A 21,691-nucleotide genomic window follows, 5' to 3' on the forward strand; every position below is an offset into this window, starting at 1 on the left:
TTCTGCTTTGGCATCTCCTCAGGCAAAACTAGAGGGTGCCTTTTGGACCCTCCTCATAAGTTGTCTCTGCATACATGAACCTGACCCAGTTTGCTTTGGTGCCAGAAACAGCTTTTGTTTTAACAAAGGATATCAGTGCAAACTGTCCCATTAAAAAGTTTGTTTAAAATATGAGGGGCAAGGAGGAGGATGCATTTCAAAGGCTTGACTTTAGAGCCAAATTAAAGGGAGTTTTCAGATCAAAAATTGGTTACCATTTTTGTCAGTGTCTGATGCCACCACTCACAGCTCCCAAGAATTCCTAAACTGGTTAATAGGGTCATATTGTGAATGCTTCACTATAAAATGACTTTGAGTCCAGTGAATCTCATTAGGGTTAAGAATGTTTCAGGGATCCTTAATATTTTGATTTTTGTTTTCTGAAATTGGATTTTATTTTATCTTATAATTTCAGTTCATCTAAATTTTGTGTTCTGTACATGTGATGTTTGACTGTACCATTGACTGTTATGGAAGTTCAGCGTTGTATGTCTCTCTCTACACTGTGGTGCACTTAACTTGTGGATTTTTTATACTAAAAATGTAGAATAAAGACTATTTTGAAGATTTGAATAAAGTGATGAAGTTGCATTACACCTCACTCCAAGGATTCTTTACTCAGCTTGTTTTTAGATCTATTCTGCATATAACTTCTTTTATATCTCAGCTAGGTGCTGCTGCTGTTCTGTTTTCTTTTAAATAAATGCAGGAGTACAAGGCCAAGATTTGACTATTTTCATGAATTTCACTTTAGATGTTACACCTATTTTCACTTTATTACCTAAACAACTTTCATATTCTGGGATTCTGAACCTAAACTTACTAAGGGAACAAAATTGGTTTCTCCTTACTTGCTCTACAGTTCAAATTGAGGAAAATGTCTTAGTATTGCAATCCTTCTATACATTCCGGGTGACCTTCAGTTAGTTTTCCCAAAGCTCTGTGTGGGGAAATACTGGAATCTAGGCTGCCAAGATTGATTGCTCAGCCTTTGGATCTTGGGTTGCTTGAGCTTGGACAATGAAGTTAATACATAAAGACCTTGAAGGAGGGCTAGCTTAATTCCAAAGTAAACAATATCTGAGGAGCAATAATTTATACCAAAATATTGTACCTTTTAAACACCTCATTTTGAAACTAAATTTAAGAAGCTTCTTAGATCGATTGTGAGGAAGCTGGTGGAAAAGGAGGTGGGTAGATTTTTCCTTGTTCCCTCTGTGTATACATATGAGATTTGGGACCCGCTGACCCTTGCCAGCATGGAGACAACCAACTCATCTCCCATGGTATGTTTCTGATGATGCTCTTCTGGGACAAGCTTCCTGGACCATCACTGTCTCAAACTGCTGATACAGTTCTAGGGTCCTTATTGTTTAGAACATATGCAAATGGGTTAAACAGCAAAACAAAATGATGTCAAAAAAAATTTAAGCAAAGATAAGTCAGAATGTAGTTACTCCTTGCACATGAAAACCTGATTTTTATATCAAAAAATTTAATTTGGCTAAAAATAGCATAAGGTTGTTGGGGAACATGGAAAAGGGGGCTCAAACCAAGGGATGCAGCACATTTATCAGGAGGTAAGATCCTCTGAGTCTCCTATCCCTCCTAGCAGGCTTTTCCTATAATATTGAGCCTCTCGGAAGAAATTCTGTGGATATCTCCACTAGGGCTATAGCTAGGTGACCAGGTGAGGGAACAGAGTATAGCCAGTTACACTCTTTTTCCTCCCTTCAACCTGTTAAGGCACATACTCAAATGTTCCCTAGTATAGCCCCACCTTGTTGGCAAGTCACAAACACCAACTCCATTACATGGCCTGGTTAAAAACATAAGCAGTTTTCTCCATGTCCCTGGTCATGGACTGGGAGCTCAGTCCTGTTGGCATTTAGGCCTGTGCCCTGGAAGGAGCTTGGAATTACCCACATCAGTGTCACTCACTGGCTTCAGATAAAAAGTTTCCCCTAATAAATTAAATAGTTGATGTGTTAGCACTGGAGCTGGGAATTAGCTCCTTGGGGCTGAGAATCATTAGATGAAATACTCTTCCTTCTCTCTGCCCTTGGCTGAGTCACTCTCCATCTGGAGGATGGTGCTGGGCTCGCCTTCTGCAGGTTCGTAGGTGACGTAGCTGCCTTTGTTCTTGTACAGGTAAAAGAAGATCAAGATCACGACCGAGAGCAGGGTGAGGAAGACCACGGTGATAACAACTTGGAAAGGAGAGGGAAAATGGAGATGTTTCAGGATTGAGGACCTCTCAGGGGTTTACTGGGTCACCTGAATTAGATGAGTTCCTCACTCGTCCTAAGAGTTCTCTTTTTTAGTTAATGTCCACTTTCAAATTTACATTCCCCCACCAAGTCCAACTTCCACGGTACATGGTACCCATGGTATCCAGGATCTCCTATTTCTTAAGGAAGCAAAGCTTTTTTTTGGAGGTGGGGCAGTATTAGGGATTGAACCCAGGGACACTATATCACTGAGCTACATTCCCAACCCTTTTTATTTTGAGACAGGGTCTCACTAAGTTATTGGGGGTCTTGTTAAGTTGTTGAGGCTGGCCATGAGACTGCATTCCTCCTGCCTCAGTGTTCTGAGTCAGCTGTACCACCTTGCTCAGCAATGACACAATGCTTTTTGTTTTTGACAAAATTGAATGCCCCTCCCAAACCAGTTCCTGATGATTATGATGAAAATGGGAAGGAAGGAAGTAAACATGTTATCCCAACAGGAAGGGTGTTTTTAAATCCGTAGCTTCCGGCAGAGTTTCTCTGATCTTTCCCTCTTCTTCACTCACTTAACAAACCATATATATCCTCATTCCTACCCACATACTTGAGTGTAGTGTCCATATGCACCAATGCCTATTTGTGGTCACCTCCCAGCCTACCATTTACCAGCAGTGCTTCTGACAGAAGTTTTTTATAGCCGTGTGAGTGCAAGAACCTATATGCCAGAATGAGCCCATTAATGGATTTGGTCCCTGATGTTGTGGTGTTTTTTCCTAGTTCTTTGTTCATCCCACCAGGTTACAGGCTGCTCTGGAGCAAGAGGGCACTTGATCCCAGTGGTCCTTTGGATTTGGTTCAGAGCCTTTGTTACCTGCAATAAGTGCTGTGCTGGCTTCTTCAGCTTCTGGGGACAGGGCCTCGGTGGCCTGCAGAAGCGGGGTGGTCAGTTCTGGAAAGTTCAGAAAGTGGAAAAGAAAATGGTGTAAATTCTTTTGTTCTGAAGCATATTTGTCCCTCAAATTTCATTACCTCACCTTTTCCCCTATTCAAAAGGTATCATTCAGCTCTTATAGGAAATCTGAATAGAAAAACCTGGAGAACAGAGGAAATAATAAACTGCTTCCCAAAGACAATGAATCTTTGCCTAGGTCAGTGGTTAAGAGAATGAGCTTTTGAGCCTGACTCACTGGGTTTCAAATGTGAGCTCTGTTCTTTACTAGCTGTATGACCTTGGAAAAATTACTTAACCTCTCTATGCATCAGTCATTTCATATGCAAAAGGCAGGTAATAATACTTTATAGGGTTATTGTGACATAGTAACAGTAAGGATAAGTCATTATTAAGAATGTGTGTGTGTGTGTGTGTGTGTGTTTTGGCAGTTACTGGAAAATGAACTGGGGGTGCTTTGCAACTGAACTATATCCCCAACCCACCCTACCCCCAACTCAGACAAGGTCTGAGTTGTTCAGGCTGGCCTCAAACTTTCAATTCTCCTGCCTCAGCCTCCCAAGTGGCTAGAATTATAGGCATATGCCAATTTTACATGTTGGCAAGAATACATATTTTTACATCAGTGAAATCAAATGATGAGCATATGTACCTGTATAGCTATTTATATTATAGTATTATAGTATGTACATTCTTTTCAAGGTTCTCTTTACAATCATTTTTTTTTTAAAGAGAGAGTGAGAGAGGAGAGTGAGAGAGAATTTTTAATATTTATTTTTTAGTTCTCGGCGGACACAACATCTTTGTTGGTATGTGGTGCTGAGGATCGAACACGGGCCGCACGCATGCCAGGCGAGCGCGCTACTGCTTGAGCCACATCCCCAGCCCCTCTTTATAATCATTTTTTTAAAAAAAATTTTTAGTTGTCAATGGACCTTTATTTTATTCATTTATTTATATGTGGTGATGAGAATTGAACCCAGTGCCTCACACATGCTAGGCAAGTGCTCTTTATAATCATTTTTAATTAATAAAATAATGACCCCCACCCTCATTGAAAACCCTTTTCTGTATTTCCAGGATAGGCTGTATACTTTAAAAGGCTCTGAAACAGGCCTCTCCTGTCCTAAAATCTATCCTGCACCCTCTTCTGTAGTGTCCATTTATCCTTCAGAGCCTGAAAACCCCAGCTAAGTCATTACCAGAATTGGGGCATAATAAAACTGTAGCCTCCAGAAGTCCCTTTAAAATGTTTCCACGGGAAGTCAAGAAGCCCTTCAATTCTTCCTTAATTAGTATTTTAATGTAACGGCTTGAAAAGGTAAAATTAAGTAGAGGTTACTACAGGTTAGAGTTTATCCAGCAAAGGCACGTGGCTGACCCTGGAATCACCCTGGTGTTCATTCAATAAATAACCACAGCAGCACTCTGGACCGTCCACACTTGGCCAGGCGGAGGAAAGCAGACAGGGAGAGCTTCACAGAGCCTACCCTCCACCACACCCACAGTTTCCACAGTTCTGAACCACAAAAAGCATAACAAAGGAAATCCCACATTTTAAAAAGCATTTGGTAGAGGGACCTAATGCAGTCTTCCAGCCAGGGGTGACTTCCCAAGGAAGTAATATTTGAACTGAGAGTTGAAGTAGGGGTAGGAGTTCGCTGGATATCCAGGATAGGGCACATTGTAAGCAGAGAGAATAGCCCGGATTAGAGCTCTGAGACTCAAAGGCCAGAATGGCTGGCACAGAATATGAGCATGTTCCTGCCCAGTGCCTGACACCTTCAGGTTTCCATCCAGGGCAAATGAAATTATGTCAACAATAGTGACTTGTAAGCCTGTGCTAAGAGGGGTCAAGAGTCTTGAGGGTTCTTTTCACACAGGCCAAGGGGAGCTTCATGAACAGTTCTGGTCCTGTAACAGAGAAAGCAAAGGTAGGCTCCCTAGGGTGCTTCCTCTTCCTCTTCCAAAGACCAGGCCAAACCCTGGCCAGGTCATACCATTAGGAATGGTAGTGTCCTCGGTACCTTTTGACTTTGATTTGTTCATTTACATCTATTATCCACGGAAACTATACCAACCAACTTTGCAAGGCTATTATGTGGACTAAATGAGAAAACATGTAAGTATCATTATAATAGGTACTACTTAAAGTATCATTTAAGGTAACTATATGCTTAGTGATTAAAAGGAAAAGCTGTTTTGGGCTTGAATCCTGGCCAGCCAATTACAGGATGACCTCAAGGAAGTATGTGCAAGAATCTATATGACAGAATGAGCCCACTAATGGAGTTGGTCCCTGATTTTGTGAACCTCAGAGGTTTCTTCATTTGTGAAATGGGAATGGGGTGGGCAGTTTCTAGGATGGGTCCTGAAGATCCTCACCTCCTAATACTGACACCATGTGTATCCTCTAGTGTGTGGGATGGATCCAGTGACTTGCTTCTAATGAACAGACTGTGGTGAAAGTGATGGGATGTCATTTCTGAGACTAGGTTTCACAATCCTGAGTTCTACCAAAAAGATGTCCTGAAGATTTTCTACTTGGTCATTACCTCAGACTGCCTCCTCTCAACAGGTACTTTTGGGAGGATCCCTAAAAATCTCCCAGGCCCACACTCCATATTCCCACCATTGATTCAAAGGCTGCTTCTAGTTTTGCCTTCCTTAAACATATAAGAATTTAAGATACACAAACACTGAGAATGTTAATGTATGTTTGAGGTCTAAATATAAAGATGAGTCATTTCACTTCAATTAATCAACAATATACTCTGCACCTACCATGTGCCAGAGACATTGACATAGAAGCTGAGAATGTACCTGTGATGAGGTCAACCAGAGACTAACCATGGAGCTGAATTTTAGTATGTTTTAGATAACAGATACAGAAGAATCCCTGGAAAGAGAATCTGAGAGGGAAGGTAATTCCTGTTTGGGAAATTCTGCAAATGAACCCAATTATAACAACTGCCAGTTACTAAGACCCTAATTTGTGCTAGGTACTTCATATACATTATTATTAATTAACACCATCACTTCAAAGTGGGAGTTTCTGTTTGCTGATGTGAACCCTGAGGCCCAAGGAGAGTTAAGAGGCATGACTCATATTCCACATGAAGTAACAGAGATGGACCAAGATCTGAATCTAGGACTACTTATCTCAAAGCCCAAGCAAAATATTCATGCCAAATGCTTCTACTACTGTCCTTTTCTTTCCCAATAGTGAAACGTAACTATAAGGCAACACAAACTTTCCAAAATGTTTAAGGGTTTAAAAGGGATACAGGTGGGCTGGGGATGTAGCTCAGTGGCAGAGCACTTGCCTAGCATGTACAAGGTCCTAGGTTTGATTCTGAGTGCTGCCAGGAAAGAGAGAGTGAGTGAGAAAGAGAGAGTTGGGAGAAGTATGGATACCTATAAGAAAAGCCAGATTACAATCAAATACAGATTTAAAGTGAACTTGATCACAGGTGATTGGTCAGGAGAAGATAATGTGCATACCAGTGTAATGTGGACAGCATGTTCATTCATATACAACTTTTCTAGCTTTAGTTCTTGACCTGACCAGAGGCAAGCTTTCTCACAACTAGAAAACCTTATGTGTGGTGGGGAGGCAGGGGAGAGGTGGTACCGGGGATCAAACCCAGGGTGCTCTACCACTGAGCTACATCCCAGCTCTTTTATTTTAGAGACAGGGCCTCACACTAAATGTCCATATTGGCCTAAAACTTGTGATCCTTCTGCCTCAGGAGAACATTTTATCAATATAGGAAGACCTTGAGAGAAAAAAAATTCAATAGAATGCCTTCTTTGGATATAGTTGGTTTCCACTTCTATTATGCCATCTGTAGAAGCAGTAAACATAGATGAGGGAAGTGAAAAGCAATTTACCTTGAAACTAAAATAATGAGTTAATGAAGAAGACATACCTTTCTCAGATATTTTATTTTTAAAATTTTTTTAGTTGTAAATGGACATGATACCTTTTTTTGTTTATTTATGTTTTTATGTGGTGCTGAGGATTGCATGTGCTGTACCACTGAGCTACAACCCCAGCCCTCAGATTTTCATTTTTAATGAAAATGGTCAGTACTAGAAGCGAAGTCTCTCTGGAATCTACATCTAGAAGAAGGAAGCACCCAGCCCTGGCTGCAAACGACTGACTGGGACTCAAGGTTCAAATGCTAGTGGGGACTGAATTCTGCCAATATTTTTATTGGGGTTGTTATATTTGATCAGAGCGCTGGTTGCAATGTTCTGTAAGAATTGTGCTGTCTGCCCCACTGCTATTTTTTCCTGAAGTCCTTGTTCAATAATGTAATTTCAGAATGAATCTTTTAAAAAATATACGTAACGTTTTCTAGCAGAAATGCCTACATTAGAGGCTGCCAGAGACTTAGAAGAATAGTGTCAGGAAGCTATATGTAGTTCAAAGTTGCAAACAAATTTGAAGGACAATTTCAAAAACATTGTATTTGGAATCAGAACATGGAAAGAGCTAGACTTGATGTTTGGGACTGAAGATGTCAGGTTGGAGGTAGGAGAAAGCAGAATTCCCCCAGCACTTTTTTGCCTCTGTTTCCTATCAAAGAGAATGATTTTTACACTATGGAGCAATAGGAGCCTTGGGGAATGGAGAAGTGAGATGGAGAAAAAGGAAGCTTCCGAGAAAGTGCCAGGCCAATCTAAAAGGGGTCCAGAGACATGATAGTCAAGGGATCTGACAGCTTGTAAATAGCATCTCTGTTGGAAACATAGGAGCTTCTGAGGAAGAGAAAGGGGCCAGGAACCTGAAGGACTGAGGATTGAACCCAGAGGTGCTATACCACTGAGCTACATCTTCACCCCTCTTGATTTTAAGACAAGATCTCATTAAGTTGCCCAGATTGGCCTTAAACTTGTGATTCTCCTGCCTCAGCTTCCCAAGTTGCTGAAAATACAGGTGTGCACCACTGTACTTGGCTAGAAGGTGGATTCTGTAAATAACTAGTGAGCTTGACGGGCTTCCCCAGCAACACTCTGGAACAAGTTATTAGGGCCTGCTTCAGGGGCCTTGAACTCAGAAGAGCAATCATTAAGAGTAAGTATGGGACCACCAAGAGCAGGCTGGGGCAGGCAAGCTGTGTAGCCTTCTTAGACTGAGATTCTAGGATTGTAGACAGAAATTAAAAAGTTAATTCAATAAGCATTTAATGAGTGTGAACCCTGTGCTAGGCTCTGGGCACAGATCAGTGAATGAACCAGGAAAGAACTTCTACCATTACTGTTCCTCCAAAAACTAAATAAAAGTATCATAGATCCAGTAATCCCATTTCTGAATATATATACCTAAAAGAAATGAATGGGACTCAATGATATGTATACCAGTGTTCATAGTAGCATTATTTACAATAGTCATAGGTGAGACAATCTAAATGTCCATCTACAAATGAATGGATAAACAAAATGTGTGTGTCTGTGTGTTCACAAACTCTGTGAAATATTATTCAGCCTTAAAAAGGAAGGAAATTCTGACATGTTACAACATGGAAGAATCTGGGGGCTGGGTTATGGCTCAGTGGCAGAGCACTCGTCTAGCACATGTGAGGCACTGGGTTTGATTCTCAGCACCACATAAAAATAAATAAATAAAATAAAGGCATTGTGTTCATGTATAACTAAAAATATATTTTTTAAAAAAAGCATCTGGAAGATATTTTGCTAAGTAAAACAAACCAGGCACAAAAGGACAAATATCTGATTCTACTTATTCTACTTATCTGATTCTACTTATATTGATTATCTAGAATAATCAAAATGCATAGAGACAGAAAATAGAATGGAGGTTGTCAGAAGCTTGGAGAATATGGAATGAATGTTTAATGGGTGTAGTGTTTCAGTTTGAGATGATGAAAAAGTTCTGGAATGGATAATGACAACAGTAAATGTCTGCCAATGTGAATATATGTAATGCACAGGGCTGCACACTTAAAAATGGTTAAACTGAGCTAGGCATGATGGCTCAAGCCTGTAATTCCAGCAACTCAGGAGGCTGACACAGAAAGATGGCAAGTTGGAGGCCAGTCTGGGCAACTTTGCAAGACCCTGTTTCAAAATAAAACTGGAAAAAAAAAAAAAAAAAAAAAAAAAACAGGGATGGGGGCAGTGCTGGGGACATAGGTCAGTGGTAATGTGCTCTGGGTTCAATCCTCAGCACATCTCCCCCCCAAAAAAGATTAAAATGGTAAATTTTATGTTATGTATAATTTTACCACACACAAACAAAAACCCTTCTCTTCATACAATTTGCATTGTTATAGGGAGAAGATGGTAAACAATAAACAAAATGCATAAGTAAAAATAAATACAAGCAGGAAAGGGATAGGGAGTAGGGATGTGGAGTGGGTTACAATTTTAAGTATGGAATCCGGGAAAGCTTTACTGATGAGGCAATTTGGGTAAAGACCTAAAGAAGATGAGGGAGGCAGTCATACAAAGATCTGGGGGACGAATATTCCTGGCAGAGAAAACAGAAAGTTCAAGTTAAAAGTACTTGGGCTGGAGCATGCTGGGCATGTTAAAGGCATAGGATAGAACAAGAGGAAGAGGAGATGAAGTCAAGGAGATAACTGAATGTGGGCCTAGTAGGCCACTAAAAGGACCTCAGTTGTTTTTGGTACCATGGATTGAACTCAGGGGCACTCAGCCACTAAGCCACATACCCAGCCCTATTTTGTATTTTATTTAGAGACAGGGTCTCAAAGAGTTGCTTAGAGCCTCACTTTTGCTGAGGCTGGCTTTGAACTCGTGATCCTCCTGTCTCAGTCTCTAGCCACTGGGATTACAGATATGCGCCATCGCACCCAGCAGGACCTGAGTTTTATTTTTGTTTTGATACTGAGGATTGAATCCACTTCACCCCTGAGCTATATCCCCAGCCATTTTTATTTTTTATTTTGAGACAGGGCTCACTAAGTTGCCAAGAGTCTTGCTAAGTTGCTGAGGCAGCCTTGAACTTTCGATCCTCCTGCCTCAGTCTTCTGAGATGCTGGGATTTCAGGCACGCTACCTTGCATCTGGCAGGGCCTCAGTTCCTCTGTGATGAGAAGCTTTTATAGGTTTCTGAACAGAAACAGATTAAATTTCCATTTTAAAGTAATGCTTTTTAAGCTTTGTTGTTCAAAACAATCTCTTAAGGTTCTTGTTAAAATGCAAACTCTGATTCTGTAGGTCTGGGATAGGGCCTGGAATTCCAAAGACTACTTCTGAAACCCTGAGACCACCATGTTGTGAGGAAGTCCAATTAGTCCAAAGGGGAATAAGAGGTCATGGGAAGGGAAACCAAACACTCATGGCTCAGATGGCATCAACTGTCAGATGTGTAAGGAAGGCCACTTTGGACCTTGCAGCTATACAACTGAGCACAGGTGAAGTCACCAGAGGTATGTCCAACCAACCCAATGAACTGTCAAAAATCATAAATTGATTTTGATTTGTTGTGTTGTGAGCACTGAAGACAACTTTATACCTTTATACATACTAGACAAGTGCTCCAACACTGACCTACACTCTCAGGCAAGTTGTTATTTTAAGCTATCAAGTTTTGGGGTGGTTTGTTAGGCAGCAACACATAACTGAAGCAGAGATTTATTTTTGATTTTTTGTAGTGCTGGGGATAGAACCCAGGGCCTCCCTCATTCATGCCAGGCAAGTGCTCTACTACTGAGTCACAGCCCCACCCAGGAATTGATCTTAAAAGATTCCTGTGACTACTGTGTGAACAACAGGTTGTGGAAAGGTGGGGGCAAGGGTAAAAGCAGGTTGTACTCTACAAAACTAAAGGGGGAGACTTTTTCCAGTTTACACAAAAGACTTGATTGGACTTAGCAGCAGCCCAGTAAGAAAGTGATGAGGTTCCATTCTATTGTGAAGCAAGGACTGACACATTGGATGTGGAGTAGAATCAAGAATGACACCAATGTTTTGGGCCTGAGTAACTGAAAGGAGGTAAGGCATGCTTTTATCCAAGATAAAGAAGCCTGAAGGAGAAACAGACTTGGAAGGGACATGACTGTTTATCAGATACACAAGTGCAGATAGACTAGAATTTTGAGAAGAGATTGGGATAGAAGATTAAAACAAAAAACAAACAAAAAATCCCAACCCATCAGTATACTGAAGACCAATAGGGTGGGTAAGACATAGGCAGGAAGTACACATAAAGAGGGCCAAGGACTAAGCCTAGGGAGACTGAATAGCAGGTAAACAGATCAAGTATGAGGACTGTCCACTGAATTTCACCACACAGAGGTCACAAATGACCTTTGCAAGTGCTGGTGAAGTGCTGAATATAAAACTGTGGTTTAGGGTGGGTTCAAAAAGAAATGGAAGAAGCACTGGAGGCAAAATATAAATAAACTCTTACAAGAAGTTTTTCTGTAAAGGTGAGCAGAGAAACAGGGCTGTGACTAGAGGGGAAAGGGAGTTTGGTTGTTTTGTTTTTAGGATGGGAGAAATGCCAGCATGTTTATGTATGGACAGGAATGACTCATATGAGAGGGAACAATTGATGCATGTCAGGGGAGAGTGGCTAGAACCATGTCCTTGAAAGAAAGGGACCTCATGCACAAATAGAGGGGTTGACTGCAGACAGGAGCAAAGTGGATCCATTTTAATAGCAGGAAATGCAGAGTAGGTGACACAGACACAGGTAGGAGGGAGATAGGGGTGGGGCTTTGGCAGTTCTCTTCTGAGAACTTGAATTTGCTCAAGAAAATAGGATGCAATGTCATCTGTTAAAAGTGAGGAGAGGATCAGGCATGGTGGCACATGCCTGTAATTCCAGCTACTCAGGAGGTGAAGGCAGGAGGATTACAAATTTGAGGCTAGCCCGAGCAACTTAGAAAGATCCTGTCTCAAAATAAAAAATAAAAAGGGGTGGGGATATGGCTCAGTAGTAGAGCACCCCTGGTTCAATCCCCAGTATCAGTGAATGAATGAATAAGAATGAGAATAGGGAGGGGGCTTAAGGAGAGACGAAGGTGCTGCATGAGTTGATAGAGGTCCCCCAAATGTGATAAAATTGTTTATAATATCCTTGTGAGAAGGGGAAACTAATTTAGTCTGACTTTAAGGACTAAGTAAGTGGGGCAGTAAAACTTGTCTGAATAAAATGATGCCAGTATAGAGAGAAGTTCTTCCCTGAGATTTGACCTTAGTTGTTTTGGATTGATATTGTTATGCCAAATCACACCTGGGTCAAGTTAAGACCTTCATGTAATCAAAAATAAAATTATTAAGTCAAAAAACAAGAAAGTCCAATATATTAGGGCAATAATAATGATTATAGCATACACACACACACACACACACACACACACACAATATGGCATATATATATATATATAGTATATATATCTAGATCTATACATATCTCCAGAGTTTTTGCAAGGTCTTTGGTTTTGGTGTGCACTTCATTGATACCTTCTACCTGGATTTAGCATGCAGCGGTTTAGTGCAGCCCTACTTTGTCCCACTCCTAGACTGCTGAGCTCATTTGCTGTCACAATTTTTAGGTGTCCAGGCAAACCATGTCAGATAAGGAAAGTTTGCAAGAGAAAATTCAGGGAGAGCTAGGCTTGAATTCTGCCTTCTAGTAGGCCAAGGGGTGACGATTCAAGAAGACTAAGCACAGAAAATAGAGGGAAAAGACAGATGTCTCCTGGACAGAGAGAAGAGAAAAAATGAACACAGGTTCATGGGCTACTGGAGAGAAAATCTGAACACAGAATAAGAGTTGAAACAACTGACCCTCAGGACCTCTCTCAGATTTAATTTCAAAAAATTTTATAAATTCAAAGTGTTCTATAAGAGTTATCTTCAAATACAATTTTTTTTTTAAAGACAGAGAAGAGAGAAAGAGAGAGAATTTTTTTAATATTTATTTTTCAGTTTTTGGTGGACACAACATCTTTATTTTATTTTATGTGGTGCTGAGGATTGAACCCAGTGCCCCGCACATGCCAGGCAAGCGCGTTACTGCTTGAGCCACATCCCCAGCCCCCAAATCCAATTTTTGAACTGGTAAAATTTCAGCAAAGTCTACAGTTTAATTATAGACTAATCATATTGTACCAATGTTAATTTCTTGGTTTTCACAAATATATGTGCATAGAAGATAATGTCGTTAGAGAAAACTGACAGTTTCTAAAAATCTAAAATTCTTCAAAAATAAAATATTTAAGGATGAAGCCCAGTGATAGAGCATCTGCCTAGTTTGCATGAGGCCCTGGGTTCAACCTCCAGAAGAAATCAAAACTTTGAACCCCTCACACAGTGTCCTGGGAGCTTATGAGCAAGGCCTTCAGGTTCAAGTATCAGAATTATAATCAATATTTATGATCTGCAGTTTATAAAACACACATCATTTTATCTCCACCCCAAGAATGTGCAGATGAGCAAGCTGAATCATGTAGCCATGGATTGCTCAGCAGTTAGCTGAGCGGTGTTTCAAGCCTCTCTCCTCAGTCCACAGGACACTACCAACTCTCCAAGTTCTCTTCTTTGTCTTCAGTTGGGCATTTTATTTACACATCCATTGGATAGTGTTCTCTGTGTTTTATGGCAGAATGGAAAGGGTGTTCACTGTGGCACTGTTTGCAAGAGTGACACATTTCCCAATGTCTGTCAGTAGAGAAATGCTGAAATAATTACAGGCCATCCATTCTGGAAACACCATACAGTTGTTAAAGAGAATATGATAGGGGCTGGGCTGTGGCTCAGTGGCAGAGCACTTGCCTAGCATGTGTGAGGCACTGGGTTTGATCCTTAGTATCACATAAAAGTAAACAAATAAAATAAAGGCATTATGTTCATCTACAATTGCAAAAAACAAAACAAAACAAAAAACCCTGCCCCCCCCCCCCAGTCCCTCCATAAAAAAGAATGTGGTAGGTCTACAACATTACCAGGACAGAGTATGTATACTGCTTGACAAAAAAGCAAATTGCCATGTAATATGCATAATATGAATAAATCTTTGTAAAAAAAAGAAAATTTAAAAAATCTTTATAAACATGCACACCCATGTCTGTATGTACACAGGAAAGGAAAGGTCTAGAAGGCTTTCACTAAGGGGCTTTTTTTTTTTTTTTTTTTTTTTTTTTGGTACTGGGGCTTGAACCCATGGGTGCTTTACCTCAATCCTTTTTATTTCTTATTTTGAGGCAGGGTCTCACTAAGTTGCTAATTGGCTTACCAAATTACTGAGGCTGGCCTTGAACTTGCAATCCTCTGGCTTCAGCCTCCTGAGTCTCTGGGATTACAGGTGTGCATCACCACACCCAGCCAACATGTATTAATTTTTTTTCCTTTTTTTTATTGGTTGTTCAAAACATTACAAAGCTCTTGACATATCATATTTCATACATTAGATTCAAGTTGGTTATGAACTCCCAATTTTACCCCAAATACAGATTGCAGAATCACATCAGTTACACATCCACTTTTTTACATAATGCCCTATTAGTAACTGTTGCATTCTGCTACCTTTCCTATCCTCTACTATAGACAACAACAACAAAGTAAACTCAGTTCAGGAAGCCTGGCATGAAAAGGGAAGCAACATGCTTGGGTGAGCTCAGTGGCCAAGCGCTGGCTTAGCATGAGCAAGGCCCTGAGTTCCATCCCCAGCACCTAAAAAAAGGGAGTTGGGGGCGCTGGGGTTGGGCTCAGTGGTAGAGCGCTTGCCTAGCATATGTGAGGCCCTAGATTCAATCCTCAGCATCACATAAAAATAAATAAAATAAAGGTATTGAAAAAAAGGGAGGGGGAATGGATTAAAACCTTCCCCCCATTATCTCCTGTTCCTTTCCAGTTTTTTCCTGTCAACTTGTCCAAACAAAGAAATAATAATGCTATTCTCTACCTTCCTTTCTTAGGTTTGGGAAGACTGCAGGAATTTTTTTTTAATATTTATTTTTTAGTTGTAGTTGGACATGATACCTTTATTTTATTTATTTTTATGTGGTGCTGAGGATCGAACCCAGGGCATCACATGTGCTAGGCAAGCACTTTACCACTGAGCCACAACCCCAGCCCCCCAAGGACCATTTTTATTATAGGTGGGAGGCCAGGGCAGAGGACCACAAGATTAAAGGCTCCACCCAAGTCCCAACCAACAGCAAATGACCTTTAAGATCTATTCTGTTCATTCAGTCTTCTTGTTGACACAGATACTGGCTGGTTTCTTTGTGGTCCTTGTTCCCAGGTGGAACTAAAGCTCTTATCACCGAGGCATCAGATCTGTTGCCTCCTGAGACTGCCAACCTACTTATTTGCTCTAGACCTGCCCAGCAAAAAGGTGACTCCCCCAGTTCTTACCGTGGGAATCCACCCTGGAATTTTTGTCCCTTTCTCCTTCCTTCTCTTTCATGTGTGCCAAGTGGTCAGTGGGGTGGAGTGAGACCTTGGGAGCAGTAGACCATGACGGAAAGAACACAGGCTTGGGAGTGAGACAGATTTGGCATAAAATCCTGCCTGTCATGATTAACTGCAACATGTTGGGAAATTCTCTCCCTCTCTCTCTCTTTCTCTTTTTTGGTGGTCCCAGGGATTGAACCCAGGGCCTTGTGCATGTGAGGCAAGCACTCTACCAACCGAGCTACATTCCCAGCCCAGGAAATTCTCTTAATCACTGAAAATTTCTTAACTTTCTTGAACCTTGGCTTTTGCTTCAGTAAAATGAGAATAAAACCTGCCTCACAGGGTTGTGACAAGGAATATGCACGATGAAAAATGCTTAGTGGAGACGAATGCCTGTAATCCCAGTGATTTGGAAGGCTGAGGCAGGAGGATTACAAATTGGAGGCCAGACTCAGCAACTTAGTGAGGCCCTGGCTCAAAATAAATTAAAAAATAAAAGGCTGAGGTGTAGTTCAGTGATAAAGTACCCTTAGGTTCAATTCAAGAAAGAAAAGAAGGGAAAAGGGAGGAAAGAAGGAAGGAGAAAAATGCTAAGTATCTTAAAATGGTGAGGCTGACTTGGGGGGTAGCTAATATGATTATTAGGTGGCAAGAGATGGGCTTTCCCCGGTGGGGTGGGCAGAGCCCACCAAGGCAAAGCTTCAGTTGTCCTGTTTCTAACAGGGCTGACTTCTGCACTGGGCAAGGTGCCTACGGTACACAGAACTTCTGAGGGCCCGTGAAAATGCTTTTTAATGATTTTAATTTTAATTTCCTTTAAAATTTAAGAAGAAACAACAAATTTTAGGTTAAATAATATTAATGTTGCTATATTGATTATTAACTATAGGTAGATAATATTATTATATCTTCCTTATGCCAAAGCAATTATAAAATACAACTTTTAACTTTTTTTTTTTTTTTTTTTTTTTATGAAGAAGCACACAAAGGCAAATGTGCCAAGGGCCAGAAAGGTTATACATCAGCCTCACTTTCCACCCCTGAAGGATATCTCCTTTAGGATATCTCTACAGTTTGGGCAGAGGGATATGGAGGAGGCATTGGCAAGAAGGGTGGAGTGAAGAGCTGGACCCTTGATCTCATTCTTCAAAGAATAAGCTGTCTTCCTGTCCGTGATTGCTATTTTTCTTCTCCTTCTCCTTCTTCTTTTTAATACCTTTATTTATCTATGTGGTGCTAAGAATCAAACCCAGTGCCTCACACATGCTAGGCAAGTGCTCTACTACTGAGCCACCACCCCAGCCCCTGTGATTGCTTCTTTTCTCCATTTCTGTTCCTGAACTTACATTTGCTTGGACCCTGTGGGTAGGTATTTATATGTCCTAAAATATCACTCATTGGGTCAAAAATGTAAATATCAACAAAACAACAATATAACAACTCAATTAAAAGATGGGTAAAGACTTGAACAGACACTTTCCCAACGATATCCAGATAGCCAATAAGTACACAAAAAGATGCTCAGCATCACTAATCATTAGGGAAGTGTGAATCAAAACCACAGTGAGATACTACTTTACACCCCGTATGACTACTCCAAAAACCCTAGAAAATAATAAGTGTTGATAAGATATGAAGAAATTGGAACCTTTGTACATTGCTGGTAGGAATGTCAAATGGAATAGCCACAAGGAAAAATGGCATGGTGGTTCTTAAAAAAAAATTAAACATAGAATTACCACATAATACTGCAATTTCACTTCCAGTTATATATCCAAAAGAACTGAAAGCAGAGACTTAGACAGATATTTGGATACCCATGTTCAAAGTGGCATTATTCACAATAGCCAAAAGGTAGAAGCAACCCAAGGGTCCAACAGAAAAATGGATAAACCAAATGTAGCATATACATATGATGGACTAGTACTCAGATTTAAAAAGGAAGGAAATTCTGACAGATTCTACAACATGGATGAAGCTTTAAGGCATTATGCCAAGTGAAATAAGCCAGACGTAAAAGGACTAAAATTATATTACTCTATTTATATAAGGTACACAGAAGAGTCAAATTCATAGAAATAGAAAGTAGAATGGTGGTTGCCAGGGGTCAGGGGAGAAGAGAATGGGGAGTCAATGTTTAAACCGGGATGGAGTTTCATTTGGGAAGATGAATGGATGGTGGTGATGGTGGCACAACAATGTTTATACTTAATACCACTAAAGTATACACACAAAAATGGCTAAATGTTAACACTTGTAGTATTTATATTTTACCACATATTTTTGAAAAGGAAGAAAGAAAAAAATGTAAATAGTTCCCCTTTGCTCAGCTCTTAACCAGCCATGCCAACTGCCCAAGTATCACCTCTTTTCCCCCATGGGCAGTTCATTCTGGAAGTCCCCTGTCCTCTCCTGCTGAACACTCTCCTGGATAAGCCCCAGTCTCTATAGCTTCACACATGGCACTACCATCATCTAAATGATGTATTTAGATGCATCCCTTTTTGCCTGGACAAATACTCACATCCTGCCAAGGATGCTTAGATCCCTTTCTCACTGAGGGGTCTCAGTGGATTGAGCTAGACTTTTGCTCATTTTTCCTTTTTCTTAGCCTTCTCACCAGACAACTACAAGTCTGAACTGTATTCATCACCATTCATAGGAGATACTGTCTTGGACTTCCCTGGGGGTTATCATTTGCCCATTTTCATATCAATAAACAGGAATGTTGGTTCTAATGACAAATGAGACTGTGCATATGAAAATGAAGGAATATAGGCCAAGCAATTCTTCCTCTCTCACCCTGTCTAGCAAAAAGCAATTAACAGCGGGGTGCAGTGGTGCACGCCTGTAATCCCAATGGCTTGGGAGACTGAGACAGTTGCCAGACTTGGCAACTGCAAGGTGCTACGCAACTCAGTGAGACCCTGTCTCTAAATAAAATACAAAATAGGGCTGGGGATGTGGCTCAGTGGTTGAGTGCCCCTGAGTTCCATCCCCAGTACCAAAACAACAACAAAAAAAAAAAACAAAACGTAAATATCTCATAGTTTGTTTGACCCAGCCTGATTATAAAACGGAAGCTGAGAATCCATTTTCAGTGTCATGAGGTAGATCTCTGCCAGAGCATACTTCCAGGGAACAATGGGGTTTTGATACTGGGTCTGTGTAAGTGGAGTGGAATTAGAAGATAGAATCCCTTTCCAGGGAAAGGTGGGTTTCTAACTCAATGTTACTAGAGCTTTCTAGATACTAGGCATTGTTCTAGGTGTTTTATATGGACTATCTCATTTAACTGGACAAAGAGCCTCATAAATTTTCCTTATTTTACAAACCAGGAAACTGGAACTTAAAGGTTAGCTATACTATCTTTTGCCTCCCTATCTTTGAAAGGTTCCTTTTCCGTGTTTAATTATGGGGGTTGCTGCCACACTCTTTGCCACACCTATGAATGATTAGAGGAGTGAATGTAAAGCTGCTCCTTTAGGCTTATAAAGAACTTCATAAAGTCAAGGTTATAAAGCTTTAAGTAGTAGGGCCAGAACTCTCCTGGTCCAGGAGGCTTCAGAATAAAACTGCCCTAAGGGGCACACGCTGTAGCCTCCTGCTTTCCAGGATGTTTTCTTGTGTGAGGCAAACAGGGAGGGCTGAGGCCTCTGAGAATTCCAGGCCTAGTCTAAGGGTAGGAGAGGTAGAACAATTCTCTTGCTACTGGGTTAGGCAAGGCCTTCACCTACCTCCAGGAGAAGGCGTAGTCGGGAGGTCAGTCATTGCTGCCAAGGGTTAAGTACCTTGCAGGAGAGGCAGATCTGTAGGAAGAAGGAAAAAGTCAGTAATGAGGTGGGTGGGCCTGGAGATTCCTTTGGTGCCAGGTTTTCTGGAGTTCCTTCCCCACTTCCTTTTTCCCCTTACAGCTCACTTGTCTTCAACCCTTCTCTTTGGGTCTCTCTGATTATCTCCTCGGGCTCCAGGTAACAATCTCTCTCCAAGAGCAGATCCGGGGTCCCCCGTATCTGGGGTGTGCCACCTTTGCGACCCGTTCACAGGGCCCCCAACTTTTACCTAAGAAACCTCTTAAGAGCCGAAAAAGTTAGGCAAAGTGTTGCAAATGCCAAAACGCGACTACCGGTACCTGGACTGCTACAGCCTGGAGTTTGGGCGGAGCCATCCACTAGGTGTCAGAAGAAGGCCGACAAGGTCAGGCCCCGCGGGGTGGGGGCAGGGGGACCATCTGACACCGAGACAGGATGCAGGGGGCCCCCAGATGCCTTTCGGCTGGTCTCAAACCCCGGCTTCTCCGTGCTTGGCCCGCTTCCCCACAGTCCTGCCTTCGTTGTCCAGTGCGCCGTCCGCGCACAGCCCACCGAACTCACTGGCGCGCCCTTGCCGAACCCCAACCTGTGACTCCCTCATCCAGGGACCCCCCGCAAACTCCGCGGACCTCGAGGGTCGTGCGTGGACCGTGAGAGTTGGGTGCTCGCCCCGGAGGGCCGCCGCGCCCCACCCTGCAGCCCTCCTGAGTTACCGGCATTCGGAAGAGCTCCGCGCGCAGAGGGGCGCCGGTGCGCGCCGGGCGGCGGGCCGTGCGTCCCGGTACGCCGAGCTCCGGCCGCTCTCGGTTTCAGTTCCTGCCGCGGCCGAGGTGACTGCCGAGTGAGTGTGGGCGACCGCGCTCGCCTAGCCCTCCCGCCTCCCCAGGTCCCCTCCTCCGCGTGCTCACCTTACCAGTCGGACAGGCTGCCGGGCAGGGCCCGACGCCGCTCCGCGGGTCCTTTTGAACTCGACGGGGGCGGGAATCGCAGAGATTCGCGGCGGCTCGGAGAGGCCGAGCGAGAGGGACGGGCGGAGGACCCCGCGCGGGAGGAAGCCGAGGACAGACGCGCAGAGTTAGCGACGGAGGCCGGCCGGAGTGGGGGTGGGAGCCAGGCCGCCTGGGTGGGACAGGAAAAGAGGACAGAAACCGCCCTCTGCAGGTTCCCTCTGCCGGCCGGACCGCCTCTGCTCCCTAGGGAGGAAAGGCTGCCTTCCTTTCTCCAATTGTCACTGTGCTCTCCGTCGGGAGCTGCTTCCTCTCTCGCCCAGAGGCTCCAGAGCAGATGGGATCTGGACCCCCTGCTAACTGATGTCCGTCGGGTCTCCCCGGGGTTGACGTAATTTGAATTTTCTGCAAGTGTGGAAAATTACATATACCTGGTTTGCGTATCATTTATGCAAATTGTCTGGTGTCCCGAAACTTGGACTGTAAGCTAACTTAGGAGGCACACACGCGGATGGTGAGACATTGCAAATGAGGTAGTGTAGTGTGGAGGGTAAGAGTGTCGTGGACTTTGGATTCAAACAGATCCAGTTCCGCTGCTTGCTAGCTGTGTGACTCTGGACAAGTTAACACCTCCAAATTCTGTTTCCTAGCAGAATTTAGGAGATTTGAAAGTGATCATTGCCTTTAAAGCCATTTCACAACCACAGTTCTAGCATATGGTAAGCACCTTAATATAAATGTTAACTAGCACCATACTTTTAGCTCCCTTTTGACTCACTTCTTTGTGGCAGGAAATGTTCCCACATTAATCAGAGTACCTCAATGAGTAAGAGGATGTAATAGTATACAACACAGGCTGTGGAATTGGCTCTGCTGTGTAATTTTGGACAAGTTGCTTCTGTTTCATTTCTTTTTCCTGAGGGAATACCTGTCTCACCATAACATTACTGTGGGGATAGAATAAGTTAATTCATACAAAGCATTAGAGCCTTACCTGGCACATAGTAAGTGCTCAATTAACATTAGCTATTGTTATCCTGGCCATCCACTTAGAGTTGGACTTCTTGTAGTTACTCTACCTTCCATCCCAGTGATATAGACTACTGTGCTTATTCCTTATTCCTTTAAGTTCTACAGATTTGAGAATCAATATTTATATAGATGATTAGAAAGACTGGTGCCATCAGGTTGTGGGTATTCATCTGGGGAATAAAGACTGAAAGTCTGAGAAAAAGGCATGAAGTGAGAAAAAAAATAGTAAAGCAAGAGTAATTGCTTTCATTCCTAAAGTGTTAGTTGATTAAAAAA

General features: G+C 42.2%; 1 protein-coding gene across 3 annotated transcripts; it reads right to left on the reverse strand.

Moving 5' to 3' along the window:
- Positions 1-396: 396 nt before the first annotated feature.
- Positions 397-20,699, reverse strand: SMAGP (small cell adhesion glycoprotein). 3 transcript variants are annotated; one of them, XM_081310600.1, is made up of 5 exons: positions 20,345-20,693; positions 19,537-19,697; positions 19,362-19,433; positions 3,142-3,219; positions 397-2,249 (listed from the first exon to the last, which is right to left on the reverse strand). In XM_081310600.1, the coding sequence occupies exons 3-5, from the start codon at positions 19,393-19,395 to the stop codon at positions 2,071-2,073; spliced, it is 291 nt and encodes a 96-aa protein (XP_081166726.1). In that variant the 5' UTR covers positions 19,396-19,433; positions 19,537-19,697; positions 20,345-20,693; the 3' UTR covers positions 397-2,070. The 3 variants fall into 3 exon arrangements, with proteins under 3 accessions (XP_081166726.1, XP_081166727.1, XP_081166725.1); XM_081310601.1 differs by lacking the exon at positions 19,537-19,697 and having other exon boundaries at positions 20,345-20,699; XM_081310599.1 differs by lacking the exon at positions 20,345-20,693 and having other exon boundaries at positions 19,544-19,666.
- Between the last annotated feature and the right edge of the window lie 992 nt (positions 20,700-21,691).

This window comes from Spermophilus citellus, assembly GCF_964194105.1.
Source record: "Spermophilus citellus genome assembly, chromosome: 10".
In the NCBI taxonomy this organism is placed as follows: domain Eukaryota; kingdom Metazoa; phylum Chordata; class Mammalia; order Rodentia; family Sciuridae; genus Spermophilus; species Spermophilus citellus.